General features: G+C 36.1%; 2 protein-coding genes across 6 annotated transcripts in view; both read left to right on the forward strand.

The window, feature by feature from the left end:
- LOC120772629 (myc box-dependent-interacting protein 1) overlaps positions 1 to 25,645 on the forward strand; it is a 193,215-nt gene that overhangs the window by 68,408 nt on the left and 99,162 nt on the right. The window lies entirely within an intron of this gene.
- The window catches only part of LOC120772962 (lipase member H-A-like), an 88,021-nt gene that overhangs the window by 55,042 nt on the left and 7,334 nt on the right, over positions 1 to 25,645 (forward strand). The window contains exons 2-3 of the mRNA XM_040101866.1: positions 23,691 to 23,839; positions 23,921 to 24,036. Of these exons, the coding sequence (XP_039957800.1) occupies positions 23,691 to 23,839; positions 23,921 to 24,036 (265 nt within the window). The remainder of the gene's footprint in view (positions 1 to 23,690; positions 23,840 to 23,920; positions 24,037 to 25,645) is intronic.

Genomic DNA, 25,645 nt, shown 5'->3' on the forward strand with positions numbered 1-25,645 from the left:
CACAGCAATTAAGCTATAATTGAACTATGTCAACGTCTTCGTATATCGTATATCTCGTTCCACAGTCCATCGTTCCAATGCGCAGATGATCATAAAATCTTCGGCAGTGACTTTTTTCTCGAAAACTCGTAACGCCGACTCATCAGATGTTGATCTCATGCCTCTTCACCATATAACCGCAGAGTCGTCAAGAGAGGACTTTACTTCCCAATTAGCTACTCAGTCCAATGTAGTACCTGTTAGCAAAAGTTAATCTGCGTTTAATTTCAAAGTACTGACGTTGTTGGTGGTGTTAAGGATGGTTCCAAGATAGACGAAATTTTCTACGACTTCAAAGTTATGACTGTCAACAGTGAAGTGGGAGCCTGGTCACAAAGTGCGACGACTGTTTTGTTTGATGACAGGACGTACTATATCGTTTTGCCCTCGTTCACTGCCAGACCCATTTTCTGTGCTTCCTTGTCCAGCCTGAAGAAAGCAGAACTAACGGCGCGGGTGTTGAGGCCAATGATATCAATATCATCGGCGTACGCTCTTCAAGAAGATGGTACCATCTCTATTAAGTTCTGCAGCTAAAATTATTTACTCCAGCAGCAGGTTGAAGAAGTCGCACGATAGGGAGTCGCCTTGTCTGAGACCTCGTTTGGTATCGAACCACTCGGGAAGGTCCATTTCGATCCTGATGGAGATTTGGTATTGCTCAATGTCAGTTTACACAGCCGTATTAGTTTTTCGGAGACACCAAATTCAGACATAGCGGCATAAAGACAGCTCCTTTTCGTGCTGTCTCAAAAGAAGCTTTGAAATCGACGAAGAGGTGGTTTTGTCGTTGAAACGCATCTTGTCGTAGAATTTTCTAGCACTCAACCCTATCGGCTATCTGGTCAAGCTCTTCGTACTCACGCATTTCGGGCTCTGTGTTTTGGTCTGCAATTGCGTCTCGCTTCCCTCTTCAACTAGCGGTATCTATCCCACCCGCACGTGTTGTGAGTCGTTCTCTCCACTGTGACATGACACTCCTCATCGTATCAGCTGTTCTTTTGCATTTTCGAAAACCAATGGTTTCGGTTGCAGCTGTCGATCAGCCTCAACCCATTTGGGAATGTTTCCTCGTAGAGACTGCATTTACCGACTGTTGTGCCAAAGATGGCGGGGCAGCTCTCATAGGTGCGCTCCAAACGCTCATGAAAGGCATCTTTGGTCACATCAGCCTTCTCTTCTGTCGGGCCGTGGGTGCAAATCAGCGGGATTTCGGTAAATAAATTTCTCTCATCATTTCGCGGCTGCAATATACCGAATTGACGGTCTAAGAAAACCGTATTTGGTAAGCGAACATCTCAATTGATAAAAAAGTAATGAACTATTAGTCAGCAGTCGGTTAAAAAAGAGCCCAGTTTGTGGCCATATGTACATATATATCTTTGAACCTACTTTTAGCCCTTCGAATAACCTTATTAGGCTTGCTTTTTTACATAACACAAACTAGGAAAAAACATGACAAACTAAATGTCTGTCCTTTACTGTTAGTTAATATACTTTCCCCGTCTTGTGTGACACCACCGTCCAACACCCACGTCATAGTCGCCTACAACAATTGCTGTTGATCTTTTAAACACGAGCTAGTTTCAAGTCAAATGACTAGAAATGGTGGGCCGGCGATTTACATAATGTTTTAGTATTATTTATTAGAAAAGCCAACTGAACTAACACACAGTTTCCAATTCCAAAAAAAAATTACCGTTTACGTCTCTTTCATAAAACAATGAAGGGCGTTCGATGAACACAAATATAAAGAAATATATGTCTGTGGTTTGCCTCACGCCGTTATTGCTTGATTAAGCGGAAAACTGTCTGTATTCAATTAATCGTTTGAATATTATGTGTTGCTTTGGTATTAAAATGAATGATCTTATGGTATTTATGGAAAAGAGAGCTAGAAAGATATATGGAGTGACGTTGCTCAGATGACAGCAATTGATGCTTTTGGTAAAACTGGAAAATATTAACTACTGAGTCTATGTTAGACCTAATTGAGCTGTTACTTTGTTATTAGGGATTGAAAGCTACCGACTGCCGCGCTTCCGTGGATATTAGTTTTGTCATTTTAGTGCTTTGCGTGTTGGTCGAGAGCTTTCATGAAGGCTCAAAGCTTTTCAGGGAATAATAAAATAGAGTTAGTGATTATTTGAAGCAGTGAATGACACACCCTTGCATTTTATCTACAATTAAATGTAAAACTAAAACACTATTTTAAAGAAACATGCAAGAATTGAAGTACTTTGTAGAGCTGGAAACTTTCGTTATTCTCAATCATTTGGTATATTATAATCCGGATTATCTATTTATAAAGTCCCAAGCACGTTAAAAAATTAGTGCTAAGATCTTCAGCGAGGAGCTCGAAGTAAAATTTCCAAAATTTGGTGGGAAGTTGGCGATCACTGAACTATTTTCTCCAGAAGCAGGTTGAAAAAGTCACATCGATAGGGAATCGCCTTGTCTGAAACCTTCGTTTGGTATCGAACGGCTCGGAGAGGTCCTTCCCGATTCTGACGGAGCTTTTGGTGTTGCACAACGTCAGCTTACACAGCCGTATCAGTTTTGCGGGGATACCAAATTCAGACATCGCGGCAGAAAGGCAGCTCCTTTTCGTGCTGTCGAAAGCAGCTTTGAAATCGACGAAGAGGAGGTGTGTGTCGATTCTTCTTTCACGGGTATTTTCCAAGATTTGTCGCATGGTGAATATCTGGTTGGTTGTTGATTTTCCAGGTCTGAAGCCACACTGATAAGGTCCAATAAGTTTGCTGACGATGGGCTTTAATCTTTCATACAATACGCTCGATAGAACCTTATATGCGATGTTGAGGAGACTAATCCCACGGTAGTTGGCGCAGATTGTGGGGTCACCTTTCTTATGGATTGGGCATAGCACACTTAAATTCCAATCGTTGGGCATGCTTTCGTCCGACCATATTTTACAAAGAAGCTGATGCATGCACCTTATCAGTTCTTCGCCGCCATGTTTGAATAGCTCGGCCGGCAATCCGTCGGCCCCTGCCGCTTTGTTGTTCTTCAGGCAGGCAATTGCTATTCGAACTTCTTCATGGTTGGGTAATGGAACATCTGCTCCATCGTGATCGATTGGGGAATCGGGTTCTCCTTCTCCTGGTGTTGTGCGTTCACTGCCATTCAGCAGGCTGGAGAAGTGCTCCCTCAATAATTTAAGTATGCTCTGAGCATCAGTGACTAGATCACCTTTGGGGGTTCTTCAAGAGTATGCTCCGGTCTTGAAACCTTCTGTAAGCCGCCGCATTTTTTCGTAGAATTTTCGAGCATTACCCCTGTCGGCCAGCTTATCAAGCTCTTCATACTCACGCATTTCGGCCTCTTTCTTTTTCTGTCTACAAATGCGTCTCGCTTCCCTCTTCAACTCTCGGTATCTATCCCATCCCGCACGTGTAGTGGTCGATCGTAACGTTGCGAGGTAGGCAGCCTGTTTTCTCTCCGCTGCGACACGGCACTCCTCGTCGTACCAGCTGTTCTTTTGCACATTCCGAAAACCAATGGTTTCGGTTGCAGCTGTACGTAAGGAGTTTGAAATGCCGTCCCACAGTTCCCTTATACCGAGTTGTTGACGAGTACTCTCAGAGAGCAGGAGTGCAAGCCGAGTAGAAAATCGTTCGGCTGTCTGTTGTGATTGCAGCTTCTCGACGTCGAACCTTCCTTGTGTTTGGTGGCGCGCCTTTTTTGCTGCACTGAGGCGGGTACGAATCTTAGCTGCAACAAGATAGTGGTCCGAGTCGATGTTAGGACCTCGGAGCGCACGCACATCTAAAACACTGGAGACGTGTCTTCCGTCTATCACAACATGATCGATCTGGTTGGTAGTTTTTCGATCCGGAGACAGCCAGGTAGCTTGATGAATCGTCTTATGCTGGAATCTAGTACTACAGATAACCATATTTCGGTCCCCGGAGAAGTCAATAAGCCTCAACCCATTTCGGGATGTTTCGTCTTGTTTGAGTTTGCATCACTTCGGGTATTTTCTGCTGATACGAACGTTCATAAACAAATCAGGTACATACATATAAGCTGATCGCTAGTGATACAAAGTTGTTCTCTATCGCTGATTTGAAGACAAACAGATCGCTTCGTGTACATGAACTGAACTGACAGAATCGGACAGAGTAACGGATCAGTACTTACATAAGTATAAACACAAATTTATTACTCGTTGCAGTTCTCTGATAAGTATACTCTGTAGCAACACGTTGCAAGAATATAAAAAGTGTGACAGAAGAGAAAAAAGTTCAACACTAACAGCGAACATGCACAGTTCAATTGACGGTAGTGTCCATTAGCTACTTATGTTGTTATTGCAATTTCATATTCGCATTGACTTCGTTTTTAGTACAACCTTTTTCCTTAACACGAAATTGATAAAAAAACATTTTCGAACATTCCAATTCATTAGCGAAAATAATACTAATTTTCGCTTGACACCTGCCGAACTATGTACATACAATACAATTAGTATTAATTAATAATGTTACATTCGAAACGCATGAATGATCTTTTGGGGAAAACTTTATTATGCCATCCCATAATTTCGGGAATTAAATGGGTATGATCGGATAGAAGATGTTCTCCAGATCGAAATTATTATAGGCGCGGGAAACTTATAGTTTCGAGATATTCGTACGTATTTTTTCGATTTAAAATTAATTTTACACTTGTATTTTGCACTGTTTATCCACTAACATTTCACTAGTTCGTTGTACACATTCACTTTTGTATCTAGTTTTAAATTACATATTCATTCATAGTAAAACGTAATGTGACTACCGCACAAAAAATTATGTACATACATGATACTGTAACGGTTGACCGTTAGCAACTTGAGACAAATAAGGAAGATAAAGAAAGTCCAACCCCATTCCTCGAAAGAACACGATTTATATATAAGTACATATAAATATATATGTATGTACATACATATGGATAAGTGTTTATACATACATATGCCTTTTGCATATACACATATACAAATGTATGTATAAAAGAAAGTAAAACCATAATATAATAGAAATGTTTCAGAAAATGATAAACAAAGTTAAGGCTGCATCTCGACAGGCAAAAGTTTATGGCATAATAAGTGTTAAATCTCTTACCATTGCCGTTGCCAAATCTTTATGTGGGCATTTGTTATAACATAAATACATATTTGCGAAAAATGGCGTCGGGTAGGTAGGTTCGAGGTGATATAGCGCGTGTTTTGAGCTCTTGAACCGTTTAAATTTTTATAACGACGAAGAAATTTATGTGGAAAATAGAAATATACTTTTTTCTACAAATATATTTTTTGAAAAAAAAAGATGCATATATAATATTTTAAGGCTTTAGTAATTGTAGCATAATTTTATATACCTATTAAATGAATAAATTGAGCAATGATATTTTGATTTATGTTTGTATAAGTTTATTAAATTTAAGACTTCGCTCATTCTCCAATCCATTTGGTATATTTTTTCTACAAATTAACAACATTAAACTAAATATTATTTTTTTGGAAAATTAAATTATTTTGAAAATATACTTATTATTTCGTACTTTAGTTTTATAATTTAACACAACCGTCTTAATACTCGCGCCACTAAATTTAAAATAACCGTATGTAGTCTGAAAATATGAAATATTTTTTTTTTCAAGAAATACATTTGTAGAAAAAAGTATATTTATACTTTTTTTATTTTCCACATAGATTTTTTTCATCCATATAAAAATTTAAACGGTTCAAGAGCTCAAAATATGCGCTATATCGCCTGGAACCTACCTACCCGACGCTATTTCGTAAATTATTATATTATGATAACAATTGCCCACATACAGATTTGACAACGGCAATGGCAATATACATATGTACATATGTACATGTACATATTTATGTATTTCACAGTTAGTATGCCATAAACTTTAGCCTGTCGAGATGCGGGGTAAGTGACAGTTCATTGCATTTAATAGTTAGCATACAAATTTGTATGCCATATATTGTACTCGCATACTCAGCCCGCTTCGCTTGGCTTTATTTAAGCATATACTTATGAACAAATAATAAATAAAATCACAAAAACGGGGTTTTTCAGTTTTAAATATTCCGAAAATTACTCTAACTTTTTTGTTTTAAGGGGCTATACCAGTGTGACGCATGAAAAATTAGGCGATTTTCGTGAATTTTTTTAAAAGAAACTGCTAGATTGAATGTTTCGACGTTCTACGGACGTAATAAAGTATATTTTTAGCTTTTTTTTTTAAAAAAATATTGAAAAATAACGGAGTTATGTGCTCTCTGCGGAAGTGCCGAAAAAAAAGTGACTCAACTGCTGGCATGATTCCGGTCGAATGAGTAGCTGAAACAAAAAAATTCAAAATGTTTTTTAAACTTATATAAATATTTTCTATACAATGAATTACGATCTTTGAAAAATATCAAAAATTTAGAAAATAGCATAATTTTGAAAAAAATTCGTTGTTTTACGAAAAAAGGTCGTTTTTTTAATGCCAAATTGACAATTTTCAACTAATCAAAAAGATCGGAGTCCATTGTATAGCAAATGTATTCAACTACATATACCCAGTTTTAATTTGAAGTCGATCGGTCTATTTCTCGTTGAGTTATGATGTCAGCAATCTTGAAAAATGTCGCTTCGAGAAAAACGCGTTTAAAGTTTCACTTATATGTGCCCATGATTTTGAAAGTGGTATAAGTCAAATTTTTTTTGTTTCGAGATATTTAAAGTTTTGCATTTTAAAGGATTAAAAAATATTCTTGCATTATGGATTATGATTTTTCGACAGTAAAGTATCCAAGCAAACAAGTACTTATTTATTATGAATGTGAAATTTATAGCCATTTTTAAGAGAAAATGTGGTTTTGAAAGGTTTAAATGACCACTTTCAAAATTAACTGCATGACTTTATAAATGACCAATGAAACAATTTTATTAGTAATTAACATTTTATTCAAACTCATTTCATTGTGACTAAGTAAATTATTCATTAGTATTTAGGGAAATAAAGTGTTTGTGAAAAATTGGTGGAATATAGGGTAGTAGATCCATCATATCTTTACGTTTTTCTTTTGTTATTGGTCTAATGATTGTGTATAATGAAAGTAAATCAATATTGCCGTATATTCTAGATCTTCCTTTTTAGGCGAGAGGTCTAATACCTTGAATTCGGAGTTGTCGTCCAAGAAAGTTTTATAACATCTTATATGGGATATTTTTTAGAAATCTGATCCATTGTATTTTTAACCAAGGAACAGCTTCTCCATTGATGTTTTTCTTTCTATTATTCGTTGATTCTTTTAGTTGTCTTGTAGGAATAAAATCTTTTTGATCCATTTGTACTACCGTAAATGGGTTTTTCATCTTACATGATTTTATTAAATTATAATAATGCTCAGGGATGTATAAATAATTCGATTTTTTAATTTTAGTTTCTATCACGCCAAAATCGCGATCATTTGGCAAAAAAGAGTGGCCAGATACCATATATTTATGATCAATTGTTTCAACATTATAATCAGATGACTGAACTATTTTTAACCATATTAAAGCTATGTTAATGTTTCGATTTTGTACTGAACAGGCATCACTGTAAGCTATTATATGCTTTTGATTGGTAATGTCCCGAATGAGCTTTAAGATGCAGGACGCAACTTCCTGTGATTCTCTTGAGGCGAATGTTTCATCCCATGCATACATTTTAGCATTTCCATTGTGGAAATTATGAAACCCTAATTTGTTTACATACATACATGTTGCGCTTATAGTAAGCTACCGAAACAGAAAGGAATAATGGGTATGGAAGCGCTTTCTGTAGGTCAAATGTGAAGCCGTAATTTACACTCGGGCTATCTTTTGTTTTTTGTATGTCATCTGTTAAACTTTTCTAGCCTGTTCGGCACTTTTAAGATGTGAATCATGATTTTCCATAAGATGCAACTTCTCGTCTTCATTACTGGATGCTTCAATTTTTAGTTTTATCGAATCACACTTTTGGCACTTTTGAACTAAGTATTAAATATTTTTCTATAAGTCCACTCCTTTACACATGATGTATTATTTTTATCACATTTTTCCACATATAGCCCATACAATTTTCGAATATCTAAGTCAGCATTTCGACTTGAAGTGTGATATGATCGCGTGTAATCGTACTACTTTAATTTTTTCTTCATCTGTTTTTCTAGATGAAGTAGCCTTGACAAAATTAGCTTTCCTGTCTTCATATCCGATTCCATTTAAACACTTTTTGCAACAAAGACAATTTATATTTTCGAAAAGTTTAGCACTCACGGGTTTAGAGTTTTTGTTTCATATTCCTCTCCACGATTTCTCTTCATTTTTCTTATATTTTGTGCATAATTCTTTTGATTGTGTGCCCTCTTTCTTGATTTCATTTTGCTTCTTCCATTTGTAAGGGTTCCGAATTCACTTTTAAACTATGAGCTGATTCATCAGAAGACGATATCATTCTTATTCGTTTCCATTTCTTGGGAGCATTTCTTATATTTATTCGCCGTAAAATGTCTACAATTAACTTTAAATAGTAGGTTTTTACATTAAAAGTTTTACTTCATCATACCTGAACCACTATCTGAAGACATGACATTACTTTGTGAACACACTGACTTATACCACTATCAAAACGAACAATATCTGTATTTCAGTTAACAACTAAAAAATAAACACATTTTAAAGAGTTATTTTGCATGGCATGCAGCTAATCTCTTCAGATTATGTTATTTTATTAAGATTTGATAAGTAATAGCTGATAAAGTAGATTTTTAAAATTTTTGATTTATACCACTTTCAAAATAAAAGGCTCATATATGTTTGCACCTCTAAGCGCTCGCTGTTTAAAACGCTGGCATTCAAAAACTATTTAAGATATGACCTTGCCGATTTCACAGGATATTTTTGAATATATAAACTATCGAAAGAGCAAAAAAAATTTTTTTTTTTGAAAGTGTCACACTGGTATAGCCCCTTAATGTATATCGTAGTGTACATACATAAGAATGTACATAAATACATTTCCCTCAATATCCCATTTGTAAAAAATCAAACATTCGGGCAAGAACCAAAAAAAGAACAGACACCATCATTGACCAATAAGATTCGAGCAAGCAGTGCACATTTTCGTAGTATTTAATATTACAATGAAATCAAATTTATTCATAAGGAACGCGCGCGTTCCGCGATGTCAAGTGCTTTCGTCCATTACTCTGCCGCTTTTTTACTGTGCGCCTTTCAATAAAATTAAAAAAAAAAAAACAGCCAGGAAACCCGGTATTTGCATGTTGCTCAGAAATTGAAGAATCTTCTGATGTTCACTTCAGAAAATAAAAGTGCAACGTGGCTCATTGCCGCCCTCAAAATTTATTTCATTTATTTATTTTTTCTTTTACCTATATATGGTATTGAATTATAAAATTGCCATTTATATGAACTCCTGTATCCTGCCACATAATTATTTTATATTTTTACTTAATATTATATATAATTTCACAGTTTTTCGATTTAGCCTATTTTATATATGTATTGAACACAATGAAAATGCAGCCCAAGCAAAAAATCGTAGTACTTGACAAGAGCATAAGTCAATTTTGAGTAATAAAGCACTGTAGAATGATCAAAATTGTCAACATAGCCAAAGTTGTCGAGAGATGTTGATGCGGAATGAACAAAAGTGTCAACATAACCGACGTTGTCGAGAGGTGTTGATGCATACGCGGTTACAGCTGAGTTAAAAACAGCGCACCAGTCGGTTCTTCTTTTCGCAAGGTGGCGCCAATTGGAGATTCCAACCGAAGCCAGGTCCTTTTCAACCTGGCCCCTCCAACGGAGTGGAGGTCTTCCACTTCCTCTGCTTACCTGGCGGGTACTGCGCCGAATACTTTCATTCCATTCCATTCGGACGACATGACCCAGTCAGCGTAGCCGCTGGCTTTTAATTCGCTAAGCTACATACATACATATGAATGTCAATGCCGTCGAATATCTCATATAGCTTCGTTCCATCGAATGCGATATTCACCGTGGCCAACGCGCAAAGGACCATAAATCTTTCGCAGAACCTTTCTCTTGAAGACTCGTAACGTCGAATCATCAGATGTTGTCATCGTCCATGCTTGTCCACCATATAGCTGGACGGGAACAATATGTGAATTATAGAGTTTTATTTTTGTTCGTCGAGAGAGGACTTTACTTCTCAATTGCCTACTTGTTCACCACCAGACCCATTTGCTTCGCTGCCTCATCCATTCGGGAGAAAGCAGAACGCATTGTTAAGGCCAATGATATCATCAGCATACGCCAGCAGCTGTACACTCTTATAGAAGATTGTAACATCGCGATTTAGTTCTGCAGCTCGAGTTATTTTCTACAGAAGTAGGTTGAAGAAGTCACACGAAAGAGAGTCGCCTTGTCTGAAACCTCGTTTGGTATCGAACGGCTAGGAGAGGTCTTTCCCGATCCTGACGGAGCTTTTGGTGTTGCTTCCACAAGAGTATGCTCCGGTTTTGAAACCTTCTGTTAGTCGCGTTGTCACAGTCTAACTAAACAATGCCTATTTACAGATAATAATGCATAAATAGATACATTGTACATATGTATGTATTTACATAGACCAAATATTATAATTTAAATCGGTTGTACTCTATATATGTATATAATTCCTTAAACATGCAGTCAGGAATGGCAAACATAAACGAAAAACGGTAGTTCAAACAAGTAAGGAAAAGCTAAGTTTGGGTGTAACCGAACATTTTATACTCATATTCCCTGATTTGTTAGAGAATTTCCTCATTTTGACCTTCGGCACTGATTCCCTGATTTTCCCTTGTTTCCTCCTGAATCGGCGATTTGTTTTATTTTTATTAAAAAAAATTGTGGCGTTCGAAAAATATGTGAAAAAAGATGTTAATGAATGACGATTGTCCATCCATTTCCATTAAATTTTGTGTGCGGAATCAAATTTCCGGTGCCGAAATGTACAGAATGTTAGAAATGGACTTCGGTGATTATTGTTTGTCGTGGGGAAGTATTTTTGATTAGCACAAATTATTCAAAGAGTTCGGCCCACGCGTTGATCATGAATAACTTCCAGGACGGGCATCAACATCAACTGATGATCAACACGATCAACGATTAACAGTCAGAAATCTTACCGGCTTTGTTTGAATATCGAAAAGATCAATGAAAACCATTTTGAAAGATCATCGGCTCCTATAAAATCTTGCCGTACCATCTTGGTAGTAAAAATGTCTCAGAAGCATTTATTTATTGATCGCGCTTTTACTAGTTTTGAAAAAAAAATCCGATATATGGGGAGAGAGCGGGGTTATGATCCGATTTCAACCATTTTCGCAGAGTCGGTAGGGATTCATAAAGAATTTACCCTAAGCGAATTTAGTTATTGCAGCTTTAGTGGCGTAGCTACAACTTCGTGCGCCCGGGGCCAATGTTGTTTGCCGCTTATTGATCATTGATCATTAAATTGATCAAATCTTACTTGAGATCGACCATCAGTCAGAGTAGATGGTCCAATCTTGCGATTCTCTCAATAGAATGTGAAACTGCTTCAACTTTAAATTACAATGATAGTATATGTGATTTTGCAGCGATCAAAGCTAAAAAAGTGCATCTTTAAGTTCTATCACTATTTTTAATGGATGGAGTCATGTGTAGAAGTTCACGCAAGTGAGGAAAGTTCTCTGATCGCCATTTACTTGAGAGTGGCGAGAAACGATTCTTTTACATATGACTCAAGCAGCTCACGACTTCCGGTCTTTGACCAAGTATCCTCTGGGTAGCCTAAGAACTTCCGTTTGAAGGCGAGCTAAAGTGAGAAGGCGAAACATCCCCTCCGCAGGGTTGTGCGCTGGGTTTAGGACCCGCCATATAAAAAAATCTTACCAATGAAAATTAGCAATCAGCCTCGGATGAGAGACCCCCTTTTGATGACGACCATGGCAAACGAAATAAGGACTACGAATTGAGGGCATGCACCTGGAATGTCCGGTCCCTTAATTGGGAAGGTACCGCTGCCCAGCTGGTTGATGTCCTCGTAAAGACAAAGGCTGACATCACCGCCGTCCAAGAAATGCGATGGACGGGACAAGGACAGAGACGAGTAGGTCCTTGTGACATTTACAACAGTGGCCATATAAAGGAGCGTAAGTTTGGTGTGGGATTCGTGGTGCGAGAGAGACTCCGTCGCCGAGTACTATCATTCACTCTGAAACTACGGAAACATCCCTAAATAAGTTGAGGCTGATCGACTTCGCCGGGGCCCGAAATATGGTTATCTGTAGTACTAGATTCCAGCACAAGAAAATACATCAAGCTACCTGGCTGTCTCCGGATCGAAAAGCCACCAACCAGATCGATCATGTTGTGATAGACGGAAAACACGTCTCCAGTGTTCAAGACGTGCGTTAGCTCTGAGGTCCTAACATCGACTCAGACCACTATCTTGTTGCAGCCAAGAATCGCACCCGCCTCTGTGCAGCAAAAAATGCACGTCAACAAACACAAGGAAGGTTCGACGTCGAGAAACTGCAATCACAACAGACAGCAGAACGATTTTCTACTCGGCTTGCACTCCTGCTCTCTGTGAGCACTCGTCAACAACTCGGTATAAGGGAACTGTGGGACGGCATTTCAAACTCCTTACGTACAGCTGCAACCGAAACCATTGCTTTTCGGAAAATGCAAAAGAACAGCTGAATAGAGGCCGAAATGCGTGAGTATGAAGAGCTTGATAAGCTGGCCGACAGGGGCAATGCTCGAAAATTCTATGAAAAAATGCGGCGGCTTACAGAAGGTTTCAAGACCGGAGCACACTCTTGTAGAACCCCCAAAGGTGATCTAGTCACCGATGCCCAGAGCATACTTAAATTATGGAGGGAACACTTCTCCAGCCTGCTGAATGGCATTGAACGTACAACACCAGGAGAATGCCCCCAGGTGACTACTTGTCAAATAATAACAAGAATTACAAATGTTAAATATTCCTAATAACGAAATTATTGAAACCGCTGGCTTACCCAGATGTTGCTTAAGCAAGAAGTGATATGTTTCGGTGGCACCAGGCCTTTTTGGAGGGCCGGAAAGAGGTCGCAAATGAAAACCGTGCTGGATGACCTGCGACATCGACGAACACCGATAATGCGACTCGTGTGCTCAAAATTTTGAACTCAGACCGTCGACTAAGTATTCGTTTAATTGCCCAGATGTTTAGTTTATCAAAATTTGTGGTTCACGACATTGTGATGGGGCACTTGAACATGTGCAAGGAGTGTGCAAGGATGGTCTCAAAAGTGCTCACTGACGACCAGAAATTGCGGTGGAAGTGTACCAAGAAACTTTGAACATGTGTGAAAGTGATCCCCAATTTTTTAACAACGTAATCACAGGTGATGAGTCATGGGTCCGATGAATGACAAGAATTTTGAGACGACATAGGGAATCCAAGCAGCATGAACCTCGACTCTCAAGGCTATTCCGGAGAATGCCTTCCGTGACGCCTCCAATGCTTGAAAATCGAGCTGGCAGAGCTGTATCGACGCAGAAGGAGCCTATTTTGAAAGTTTTTAAAGAATTGTAACTATTGGTCAATAATTATTTTTAAATCGACTCAGTCCTATTACTTTACTTACAAACCCTGTAAACCAACGCACCCATTCCAATTTCGTGAAAACATAGCACGATAGAGCTTCCATAAATATCTTGGGTAAAGAAAGAAGTAGAGGACAGCAGAATGAAATATGTATACATATGTATATCTAAACTCCGAGATCACCCAAACCTATTGGCTAATAGTACCTTCCTGCAATCAAACACCCCTAAAAAGAAGAGATATGCCTGCATAGTAAGAGCAACATATTACCGAAACTGTTCAATCACTTGCTTGAGCTTGTCTAGTTTTAAATAGATTTAAGATTTTATAACTTATTGTTATTGCCAATAAATAAAATAATATAATAAAAATATTCTTCTTTGTCTTAACTCTGATTACGCCTATGTAAGTCGTACTTACTTATTTTACTAAAGAATACGTATACGAAGTTTTCTTACGATATCTCAATTTTTACTCAAGTTATTGCTTGCAAGGACAGACGGACGGACGGACAGACAATCATCCAGATTTCAATTGTCCAGCTATCTTGATATAATCGATTATTTTTAGTTTATACAACCAACCGTTAGGTGTACAAAACTATTACACTCTATAGCAACATGGTGCAAGAGTTGTTTCAAAAAAGGCAATAAATAATGATGGTTGTCGAAAATTAAGATTAGTAATAGATTTAAAAAAATAAATGACAAAACCATGCAAGATATACAATGCCAAACCCGGAGGTAATACTTACAAATTTATTATAGAAATATCAAAACTTATTTCCACAATCAACAAAGAAAAAACATAGGTTGTACCAAATATTAATCTCGGTAAATAATGGAAAATATAAATTTTTACGATTGCCATTTTGATTGATAAATGTCTGGTAGTGGCTGACTTCGAAAACGTAAATTACAATGCATACGAACAAATTATAAGGTTATGTAATGCATTCGTTATATTTGTTACATTGCATCCTGTTTTGATACGTATAAGCTTCTTAGCCGATGCGCAGTGACAGGGAAAATCGCGCATCACAAATAAAGTTGATACTTTTTGCCACTTACGTATGCAACGATGGTGCCATCAGATAGATAAGCTTATTATTAATTTATAATAAATTTTGTATTACTATAAATACGGAACTTTGGCAAAAAATGTACTTATAATGACTAGAATATCATTTATTTTCATGAATATTTGAATGGTATTTGTGATTTTCGAAGAAACTGGAGAAATTGTTTATAATGAAACTATGTGATCTTAGTTTGATCATTTTTTATTTTTATACGCCCACAAATACAAAACAGTTTACCGCGAGAATAAGCTTTGCAGTGAAACTATTCTATAACGTCAAATTATACAACGCATCATTTTGCAATGCGTTAACGACATTGCATACCGATGATGTATAAATACTGCAGTCATACTCGTATCGTATCGATACTTTGAAGAAGTACGTTTTCGAAATCAGCCTATCTATCACGTTTTTGTTGATAATGTTAAAAGATTTTCAAAAAGTTTAGATGAACGCAAAAACATTTGAATTTAGTATTTAAAATATTAAAGAATGCAAATATAACAAGTAAGGGAGGAATAAGTTCGGGGCCAACCGAACATTTTATACTTTTGCAACTTGCATTAATCAAAACCAGGGAAATACTTTAAGATCTAAAACCAATCATATAAGGTCAATTCAGAATCTGGTGCAAGTGGTCTTGCATTTTTGCAATTGCAAGTTAGGGAGCATATTTGCAACACTGGATTGAAAATTATTATCAGCTGTCAAAAATAAAAACATTATAAACAAAGAGAAGAAATGGAGCAAATCGGTTTGAATAAATAAAATAAGGCTGAAACACGAAGTGGAGCGAAAAAGAAATCTAGAGTCTACTGGATTTATTGCAGGAAGCTCCAGAAGTAAAAGTGAAATTTGTGCTATGTGCTGCATAAAAATATTTCTTACTTTCAATGTCCATATTTCCTTCAAAAATTTTGTTTACAAGCAATGTTTTTCTTCACCGATCGGCTGTGAATTAACGGACTTTACAAGGGTTGCACAGAAACCACAAAAAAGACACTCATTGTTGATGGTAAATATTTGCAATTGCATAATTTTGCAAACTCAGATGCACAAGATTCTGAATTGCCCTATAAAGTAAAGCCAGCCGGATGTTCGAAAATACTGATATTATTTTATAGCACAAGGATACACTCTGAACATGCTTACTTATCAGCAAAACCGAAATTCTACTAAATATAAATATCTATTTATATATTAATATACATACATACATACATACATACATACATATGTACATAAGCATACTCATGCATTTACTTGCAATGCGCATCGAATAATAAAAAAATGCATGGGCAAAGACAAGTCATTAAGTTACAGATCAGATAACATTAAAGACACACACACACATGTATTAAATTGTATAATTAAAAACAACCCCATGTAGTGTGCAATACATACATACATACATATATATTTAGTTATTTAAGATATTTTTCTAAAACAGTATACTATAAGCAATGAAAATATCAAAATAAAATCGGAATGTATAAATTCTCCCTCGATATAAGACTTTTCATTTCCCCTCGGAAGTGGTAAGGAATGACAAATTCTGTTTTGAGGCCAATGTTTGATGATGTATACAAATCAAACACACACCCTCTTATTTTCATTGGGATAACTCACATGTTGGCCGGTATATGCGGTACAAAGGCACCCCGAAGTTCGAAAATCTTTATATTAGGTACTATATGGGGGTTAAGGAAGTATTGGTCTGATTCAACCCATACCATTATAAGATTAATTAAGGATTATCTCTTAATTTCAGTGATATATGTATATTACACATTGACCGAAATTTTCGATCAAAAGTCAATTATAGGTACTGGGGTCCAAATATTTAGTACCAAGGGGCAAGAATAGTTTTTATTGGACTTAAACAATTTTTGGTCGCAAAGTGGCGCCCACTAAAGGCATTATTCGTGCAAAGTTTTACCCCGTTATATTAATTGCTTCTTAATTTGTGAACTGGAAACTGAACGAATTATGTGGAATTTAAAATTGTGCTGTATGGACAGTAGGCGTGGTTATTGTCTGACTTCGCTCATTTTCAGAACGTGACATAGAAATGCGAACCACATACCAAATTTTGTGGAAATCGGTTGGTCAAATCTCGAGATATGGAATTTTACCAAAAAGTGGGCGGTGCCGCGCCCGTCGTCCAATTTTCATGCTGGCTCTCATAAAGCTCTCTGATACCATCTCAGTATAAAATTTAATGACTCTGACGTAATTAGTTATTGATTTATCGGGCTTTTAGTAGTTTTTAAGAATACCGCTATATGGGGAGTGAGCGGGGTTCCTGTAATTTGGTCTTTGGTCTTTCTAGCTTTAGTTAAAAGTGATTTAATTGAATGTCAAAAAAAAAATACGATAATTACGATAAAGCAATAACTGTATCTCAAAACGATGAAAAATTACAAATCAAAATGAAATAATAGAATGTCAAAATAAATTGTATTCAGTCAAATTTTGCAAAAAAAGGAGTAAACAATAAATTGGGACGATAAATGAAAATAATACATGTTTGCTTGATATGTTAATGACGCGCTAATTGTACAAAAATTAAAGAAGCAAATGAACCAATAAAAGTTATAAAATATATCGCGAAAACAGCATCTGGAAATGTTAATAATCACTTAATAGAGGGAGTGTTCTTAATAACTTTTCCAATTAATGTAATAATAGAACAAAACATATGAAAATTTGAACTATTTAAGATAAGGAAATTTAAATAATTTTTTGTAAAAATTTATGTCGAAATAAAAAACATTAATTAAAAACAAGAACAACGTTAACTTCGGCTGCACCGAACCTAATATACCCTTTACAGGTGCATTTCTTTTAGTAACTATGTGTTCAGTTTGTATGGAAGCTACATATCTGCTATAATAATCTGATCTCAACAATTTTTTCAGAGATTATATAATTACTTTAAGCAGTAATCCATGTCAAATTTCGTGAAGATACCACGTCATATGTGAAAGTTTTCCATACAAGCACTTGATTCCGATCGTTCGGTTTGTATGGCAGCGATATGGTATAGTTAGCCGATCTGAACAATTTCTTCGTATATTACATACATTATTAAGCTTAGTACGCAGCCCTCAAGAAACGTAAAAACTTCATATAAAAAAACGCTTAAGAAACGGTCAAGAAACTTTCCTGCAATAAATTTACTTGTGCTAGTACGCAGCTCTCAAGAAACCTAGTACTAATTTTTGATACTTTTTTTCAGTAAAATGTGAATATGGCAAACCTGGTTTTGCGAAGAAACATCAAATCAACAATTGTTTCTTGAAGGAAATTCGAAGTAATCGTCAAATTCATCCTAAATTAGTTGAAATCATTATTATGAAGTATATTCCATTTTGAAATGTTGTATAAAACCTACCAATCATCAACCACATTTCTTATACCAGCACAACAAAATTTACCGCAAGAAATTTTCTTGACCATTTCTTAAGCGTTTTTTCATATGAAATTTTTACATTTCTTGAGAGCTGGATACTAAGCTTTATCTTAGAACATAATCTGTGCCAACTTTTGTGAAGATACATTGTCAAATGTGAAAGTTTTCCATACAAGAATTTGATTCCGATCGTTCAGTTTGTATGGCAGCTATATGTTATAGTAGTCCGATATCGGCCGTTCCGACAAATGAGCAGCTTCTTTAAGAGAAAATGGCGTTTGCAAAATTTCAAACCGATATCTTAAAAACCGAGGGACTAGTTTGTATATATACAGACAGATAGACGGACACACAGACGGACATGGCTAAATCAACTCAGCTCAACATACTGATCATTTATATATATACTTCATCGGGTCTCCGACGCTTCCTTCTGGATGTTACAAACTTCGTGGCAAACATAATATACCCTGTTCAGGGTATAAAAAATAAGTTTTCACAAACGTGAATAGTTATTTACAGGAATTTGCGTCTGAAATATGTAATTTACTTAAAAATGGTATAAACATAAGTGGAAAGGTATTTCAAATCAAAATCAGAGCGTTCATATGTGATTCACCCGCAAAGGCATTTTTCTGTCAGACTATGGGACATAATGCATTAGAAGGTTGTACTAGATGTTGCCAGCAAGGAGAACGCATAAACAACAGAACAGTTTACAGCACATCAAAGGCATTGCCACGCACTGACGAAGGTTTTTCATTACGAACAAGTGAAAATTATTACAAAATTTCAACGGATGCAAGGTCTGTTTTAGAGGAAATGGGTACAAAAATAGTGACACAGTTCCCACTAGATGCACTGCACTTGATTGATTTGGGTGTGGGGAAAAAGATGTTACTTTGCATTTTGAATGGTAAAATCAGTTTTAAAAAATTGAACAATGAAAACAAAGAGAACTTGTCCATAAGACTTGTATCTTTAAAAGACTTCGTTCCTAAAGAATTTGCTCGAAAGCCAAGAGGCTTTGAAGAAATTAAACGGTGGAAAGGTGTAGAGTTCCGACAGTTTATACTCTACACAGGCATTTTTGACTTAAAAGATTATATTGACGAAAACGTGTATGATCATTTCCTCTTGCTTCATGCCGCATATAGGATTCTTCTAACTGAAAAAAAGTATGTATCAAATATCAAAGTTGTTCAAGATAGTTTAGAATATTTGCATTTGACAGAATGTGTTGAGGAAATAGGATTTTTAGACTCGTTTACATCGTATAATTTTGAAAACTACATGCAAAAGATTAAAAAATACGTCAAAAAGCCAACGAACATTTTAGAGCAAATAAAAAACAAAGATCAAAACTCTGAACTTTTTAGGAAAAATAAATTTAGTGGTTCAAAAATTAATAGATTTGGTGACATTACATCTTTTGTTTCTAATTGTATCACTCTAAAAGCCAAACCACCTGACAATATTTGTTTTGCTAATGATAGTCCTTTCCAAATTTTTCGATTTTCGAATGAAGAAAATGAGGTTTTCATTATAGGCAGAAGGTTTACAAATTGTAAAGCATATTTCGAAAAACCTTTGAATTCGCTAACAGATTTAGGAATTTTTACTGCGAACAAAACTCCCACTGCAAACGAAGAAACGTTTAATATAAATCAGGTTAACTACAAACTTTTTTACTTTCCAATTAATGCCAACGAATATTTATTCATTCCTATACTGCATTCAATTTAAGTAAAAGTCGATACACAAAGATGTCACAAAACTTATTTACTTCAACTCCGGTATTCAGATGCAATGCTACATTAAGCGATGAAAACATTTGTCCAGGTATGTTAATATTAAATAAATTTTCAACAAATTTAATTAACTTTTTGGTGTAGAACTTTTTGACCGAAATTTTTTCACTTTTTCGAGCCAAAAACTCCAACCCCGGAAACCAAAAAAGTTAATCTCAGCCCAAACAAGTAATTTAATTCACTATTGTTTTTTGTATATTTGTAGTTCCGGAAAATACTCAAAATGAACTAAATAAAATCAAGCAAAAAATAGACGAACTTATAACAAAATTGGATGGTTAGAATCAATATTACCATTAGTATTGATTAAGTATAAAGTGTTTTCCTTACGACATTCATGCTAAACTATTTTCGTAAATTTTTAAAAAATTTTGTTAAACAAATTTGTGAATTTTTCTATATTTTGTAAAAAGTTTGAATTTGTTGTTGTTGTAGAACTATTTTAACATATATAAAAATAGTTTTAAATTAAGAATGAAAAACGGAGTGAATATCATAAGAAAACAAATTTATACTTAAATTTGTTAGTGACTGCACATAATTTTCTACATAAACATTTTTATTTTAGAGCAGGCAAAATCTATTGCAGCCTTAATAAGCAGCCAGGCACAGAACAATTTGCTGATGAAGCAAGTTCCCAGTTTGCGACGTAATGCAACTCACGGAAATTGAAGATGATGTTTCCAATAATAAAGATATATACGTAAGTCTAAAGTCTTACCAACATATATGTATGTATGTATATGTATATATTCATTATCAGCAACTAAATCGGTGTTTCAGGTGTCTATTATAAAAAACATTATTGGATCAATTGGAGTTACAAACGGAATGAAAAAAATTCTCAGCGATAGCGTCATGGTGCAGTTAAATTATGATGGACTGCAAGACAAGGTGGCATTCAAGAAGTTTGAGTGCCTAAATAATGCCATATATGTTAAATTTCACTTTTCCGTAATTAATAAGTCTTTGTTTTGATACACTTTGTTTATTTTTTTTAGAAGCAATGCAAGTGGAAGGTTTCACTAAAGGCGATTATGAGCGGGAGCTCAAAAGAGCTTTCAAGATGGGTAAAAACCGATATCACAAAGCGGGCTCTTTGAAAAAGCAAAAAGATAAACAAATATAATAAATTAAAGTATGAAAACAATTAATTTAAGTAACATTGACATTATTTTTAAATGTAAAATCTTAATTATAGTAATTTGTACTGAAATGGATTTCTTTATTATTTCTAATTGAATTAAAAAATATAAAACTATAAGATATTTATTTTGGATTCGTTTTAGTAGGAAATGCGCACAACTGATCGATTCATATATTTAGGTATGTGAGCCGGTAATTCGCAGAACTGATAGATTCGTATACCCAGGTATGTGAGCCGGTAATGCTTACAACTGACTAATTCATGTCTTCAGATATATAGCTTGGTAATGCGTACAGCTGATCGATTCATATATTTAGGTATGTGAGCCGGTAATTCGCACAACTGATAGATTCGTATACCCAGGAATGTGAGCCGGTAATGCTTACAACTGACTAATTCATGTCTTCAGATATATAGCTTGGTAATGCGTACAGCTGATCGATTTGTATCCCTGGGTATGTGAGTTGATCTGTTCTGAAATTCCTAGGACATCGCTGTGTTAAAATTCAGCAATGAATTCAGCAGTAAGACCCTCACTTTGGCTCTTACCAACTCATACACTACCTATTACCTTTTGCTAGTGGGTACTAACAGAATTGCACCTGTGAAGGGTATTTAGCTTCGGTGCAACCGAAGTTAACGTTTTTTCTTGTTTTTTAAATGCTTTGAGGATATATTCGGTGGTTATTTATTTAAAGGGGGCAAACTATATATTCATTAATAAACAAATTTGAAAATTTAATTAATTAATTATAATTAAATTAATTCAATTTAAAAATTAAAATAAAACAAGTAAGGAAGGGCTAAGTTCGGGTGTCACCGAACATTTTATACTCTCGCATGGTAAAGTGATAATCGAGATTTCATTATACGTCATTTACATATTTTTCAAATACCGTATTTTTGTAAAGTTTTATTCCGCTATCATCATTGGTTCCTAATGTTTATACTCACGTATTATACAGAGAAGGCATCAGATGGAATTCAAAATAGCGTTATATTGGAAGAAGGCGTGGTTGTGAACCGATTTCACCCATATTTCGTACATGTCATCAGGGTGTTAAGAAAATATTATATACCGAATTTCATTGAAATCGGTCTAGTAGCTCCTGAGATATGGTTCTTGGTCCATAAGTGGGCGGCGCCACGCCCATTTTCAATTTTTAAAAAAAGCCTGGATGCGGCTTCCTTCTGCAATTTCTTCCGTACAATTTAGTGTTTCTGACGTTTTTTGTTAGTCGGTTAACGCACTTTTAGTGATTTTCAACATAACCTTTGTATGGGAGGTGGGCGTGGTTATTATCCGATTTCTTCCATTTTTGAACTGTATATGGAAATGCCTGTAGTTTCCGAGATATGTACAAAAAACTTAGTAGGGGGCGGATCCACTCCCACTTTTCCAAAACAATTGCGTCCAAATATGCCCCTCCCTAATGCGATCCTTTGTGCCAAATTTCACTTTAATATCTTTATTTATGGCTTAGTTATGACACTTTATAGGTTTTCAGCTTACGCCATTTTGTGGGCGTGACAGTGGGCCGATTTTGCCCATCATCGAACTTAACCTTCTTATGGAGCCAAGAAATACGTGTACCAAGTTTCATCATGATATCTCAATTTTTACTCAAGTTACAGCTTGCACGGACGGACGGACGGACGGACGGACGGACAGACGGAAGGACGGACAGACAGACATCCGGATTTCAACTCTACTCGTCAGCCTGATCACTTTAGTACATATAACCCTATATCTGACTCTTTTAGTTTTAGGACTTACAAACAACCGTTATGTGAACAAAACTATAATACTCTCGTTAGCAACATTGTTGCGAGAGTATAAAAAGTAAGGAAGATCTAAGTTCATGTATAACCGAACATTTCATAATCCATTCAAGATGTGTTGGGGTTCACACTAATGCCATTGAAATGATGCTTTGTGAGAGTGCCCGTAATGTCGAATTTAATTATTGGTACTAGTCAAGTCAATTTGGGGGTAGACTTGTCTGTTACCAGGATGTGGTGGAATGCACCTCATAGGTTCATCGTGGAGAAGATTTGTTTGTCTGAAAACATTGTTAAGTATTCTTGTAGAAGTTATATTGGATAGCGGTGTGAAACCGTTTGGGAATAGCAATCACTGTATGGTTTCAGCCGCTCGTTGGCGGACATGTACATGTTGTACGCATGGTGGTCCCACGCTCGGAATGTAGTCCTTGACTGCATGTTTGATTGAAGTGTGTTTTGATGGGTTGCCCAATAATTCGACAAAGTCCTCGAGAATTTGGTTGACTTTGTTGTTTAACTGTGGTGGATGTGATTAGTTTGTTAGGTTAAGCATGTGAACCGGAGCTTTGGGAACCGGTGTAGGGGCGTCAGATGCGTCCTCGTTTGAGCTCCACGATGAGCTCGTATTGTTATGGCAGGTCTGCTCCAATTATTGGTTAGGGCACTTTGGCAATGCAAAATTTACCAATGTATTGGTTGACTGATCCCAAAGTTGAGTTGCTTTGTAACTGGAGAGAAATATGATATTGTTATTAATTTTCACAGGAAATCATCTCGTCATGGGATTGCTCTGAATATACATAATCCCTTAACTTTATTCAAAGGAGATTTTAATCCACATCGGGAAACAGCATTTATTGTACACGGTTTCAATGGTACCGCAGTTGATGTGCATTTGCAGTTTCTAAAAGATGGTGAGTTCATATATTGTTGTTAAATATAGAAACTCAAATAAATTATTATTCTTAATATAATTTTTTGCCTGTAATTTCCAGCATATTTATCTCGTGACTTTAATGTTATCACTGTAGATTGGCGGCCATTAACACGCTATCCATGCTACTTACATGCTTTGATTAACACCCGCTTGACGGCCCAATGTACTGCGCAGGTCAGTATTAAAATATTAGTCAGCAGGTTGAAGTCCTCATATGTAACTTCTCTAGCAGATAAGAAAGCAGCTGAGGCAAATAACGATATCACACATTTGGTAAATGTTTTTCTTGAAATACGGCAAGTGACAGTAAATTTATGAAAAAGAAGCCTAACAAAATGTCCTTCTATGTCTGAAAGAAAAAATTGTACAACTACTTTATTACTTAGAAGTTAATTAATTAGAAGTTGGCATCATCTAGAAAGATACAAAAGTGAAATAAAAGCAAGATCCTTAAATATAATTTAATAATTCAACACTTTTTTCAAATAAGATCACAATGTATGGTATGTACTTTCTATTTTTTGCTGAAATAAAAGGCTTTCTACCCGGACGCCGACAGAACCCGACCTCAACAGCTTGTCTTCAAATTGTTCGTGATTTCAATGGTAATCAAAAGTGTTTCTTTGTTTGATTGGAACATACTGTGGGATCAATTTGGATAATCTTTTTGATCAATAAATCGTCTCTTCGTATAGTTTTTCGCTGACTTCTTCAGTTGTGCCGAATATGTACACTGCCAGTTTGCTTAATTTATTATTTTATTTTTAAAATCGGATAAATAAGTATTTCTTGCCTGATTTTCTGATAATGTTTGTAACACTATTGTGAGATTTCTCTTATGCTGGGGTGATTTCAAAAGCTCAAATGCTATCTATTCTAAAAATAAGTAATTATCTATTGCCATAAATATGTTACTTACGGTCTTTGTACATTTTTTTGCTACTAAGTATGAATAAAAAGACAGGAAGGTCGTTACAATCGTTACAATTCTTTAAAAAATTGAAGGCGTCAAGGAAGTCGTTCTACGGAATAGCCTTGAGAGCCGAGACACATACATGCTGCTTGGATCCCCTCTGTCGTCTAAAAATACTTGCCTTTCATCGGCCTTTTCAGGCAAGGAAACAAAAACAAGACCGGGGGGCCACACCTGGGCTGTAGGGCGTCTGCGGAAGCTTTGGATGCCGGCCTTGATTAGGTAGGTTCACAAGAAAGGCGGTGTGAGCCGGGGCGTTGTCGTGTTGCAACTTCCAATCGGCTTCGATGTCTTGCTGGACCCGATTGATCCTTCGTTTGAGTCTCTTAAGGACTTCCACGTAAAACTTGGCCTTGACGGTTTGCCCAGGAGGAAAAAATTCGTGGTGGACGATGTCTTTGATGTCAAAAGAGACAATGAGCATCCTTTTCATTTTGCCACTGGTGCCACTGAAACACAACATTTCTTGCTAAGCCTTTTTGATCATATCAAACTTCTCTGTCGCAGATTTGCAGAGTTTCACACAGAATTTTATCGCGTACCTCTACTCTAACGAACGCTGCATTTTCGGCATGCACCGCTGACCAGCCGCTCTTTCTTTAGCTAGGAACGCCCTCTTGAGATGGTGCGGGCACGCTCCGAAGTACAGTCGCGGCGGACGAAAATCAGTCCTATTACTTTCCGGTCATGTATACATATTTATGTTTAAATAATTCGGGCAAGATTTTATTTGGAAATGTATGAGTATGTATTTATACATGTGCGAATAAAAAGTGATTGGTATTTAAATAATATGCTATAATATTGCAG

Source organism: Bactrocera tryoni, chromosome 3, assembly GCF_016617805.1.
Source record: "Bactrocera tryoni isolate S06 chromosome 3, CSIRO_BtryS06_freeze2, whole genome shotgun sequence".
Taxonomy (NCBI): Eukaryota; Metazoa; Arthropoda; class Insecta; order Diptera; family Tephritidae; genus Bactrocera; species Bactrocera tryoni.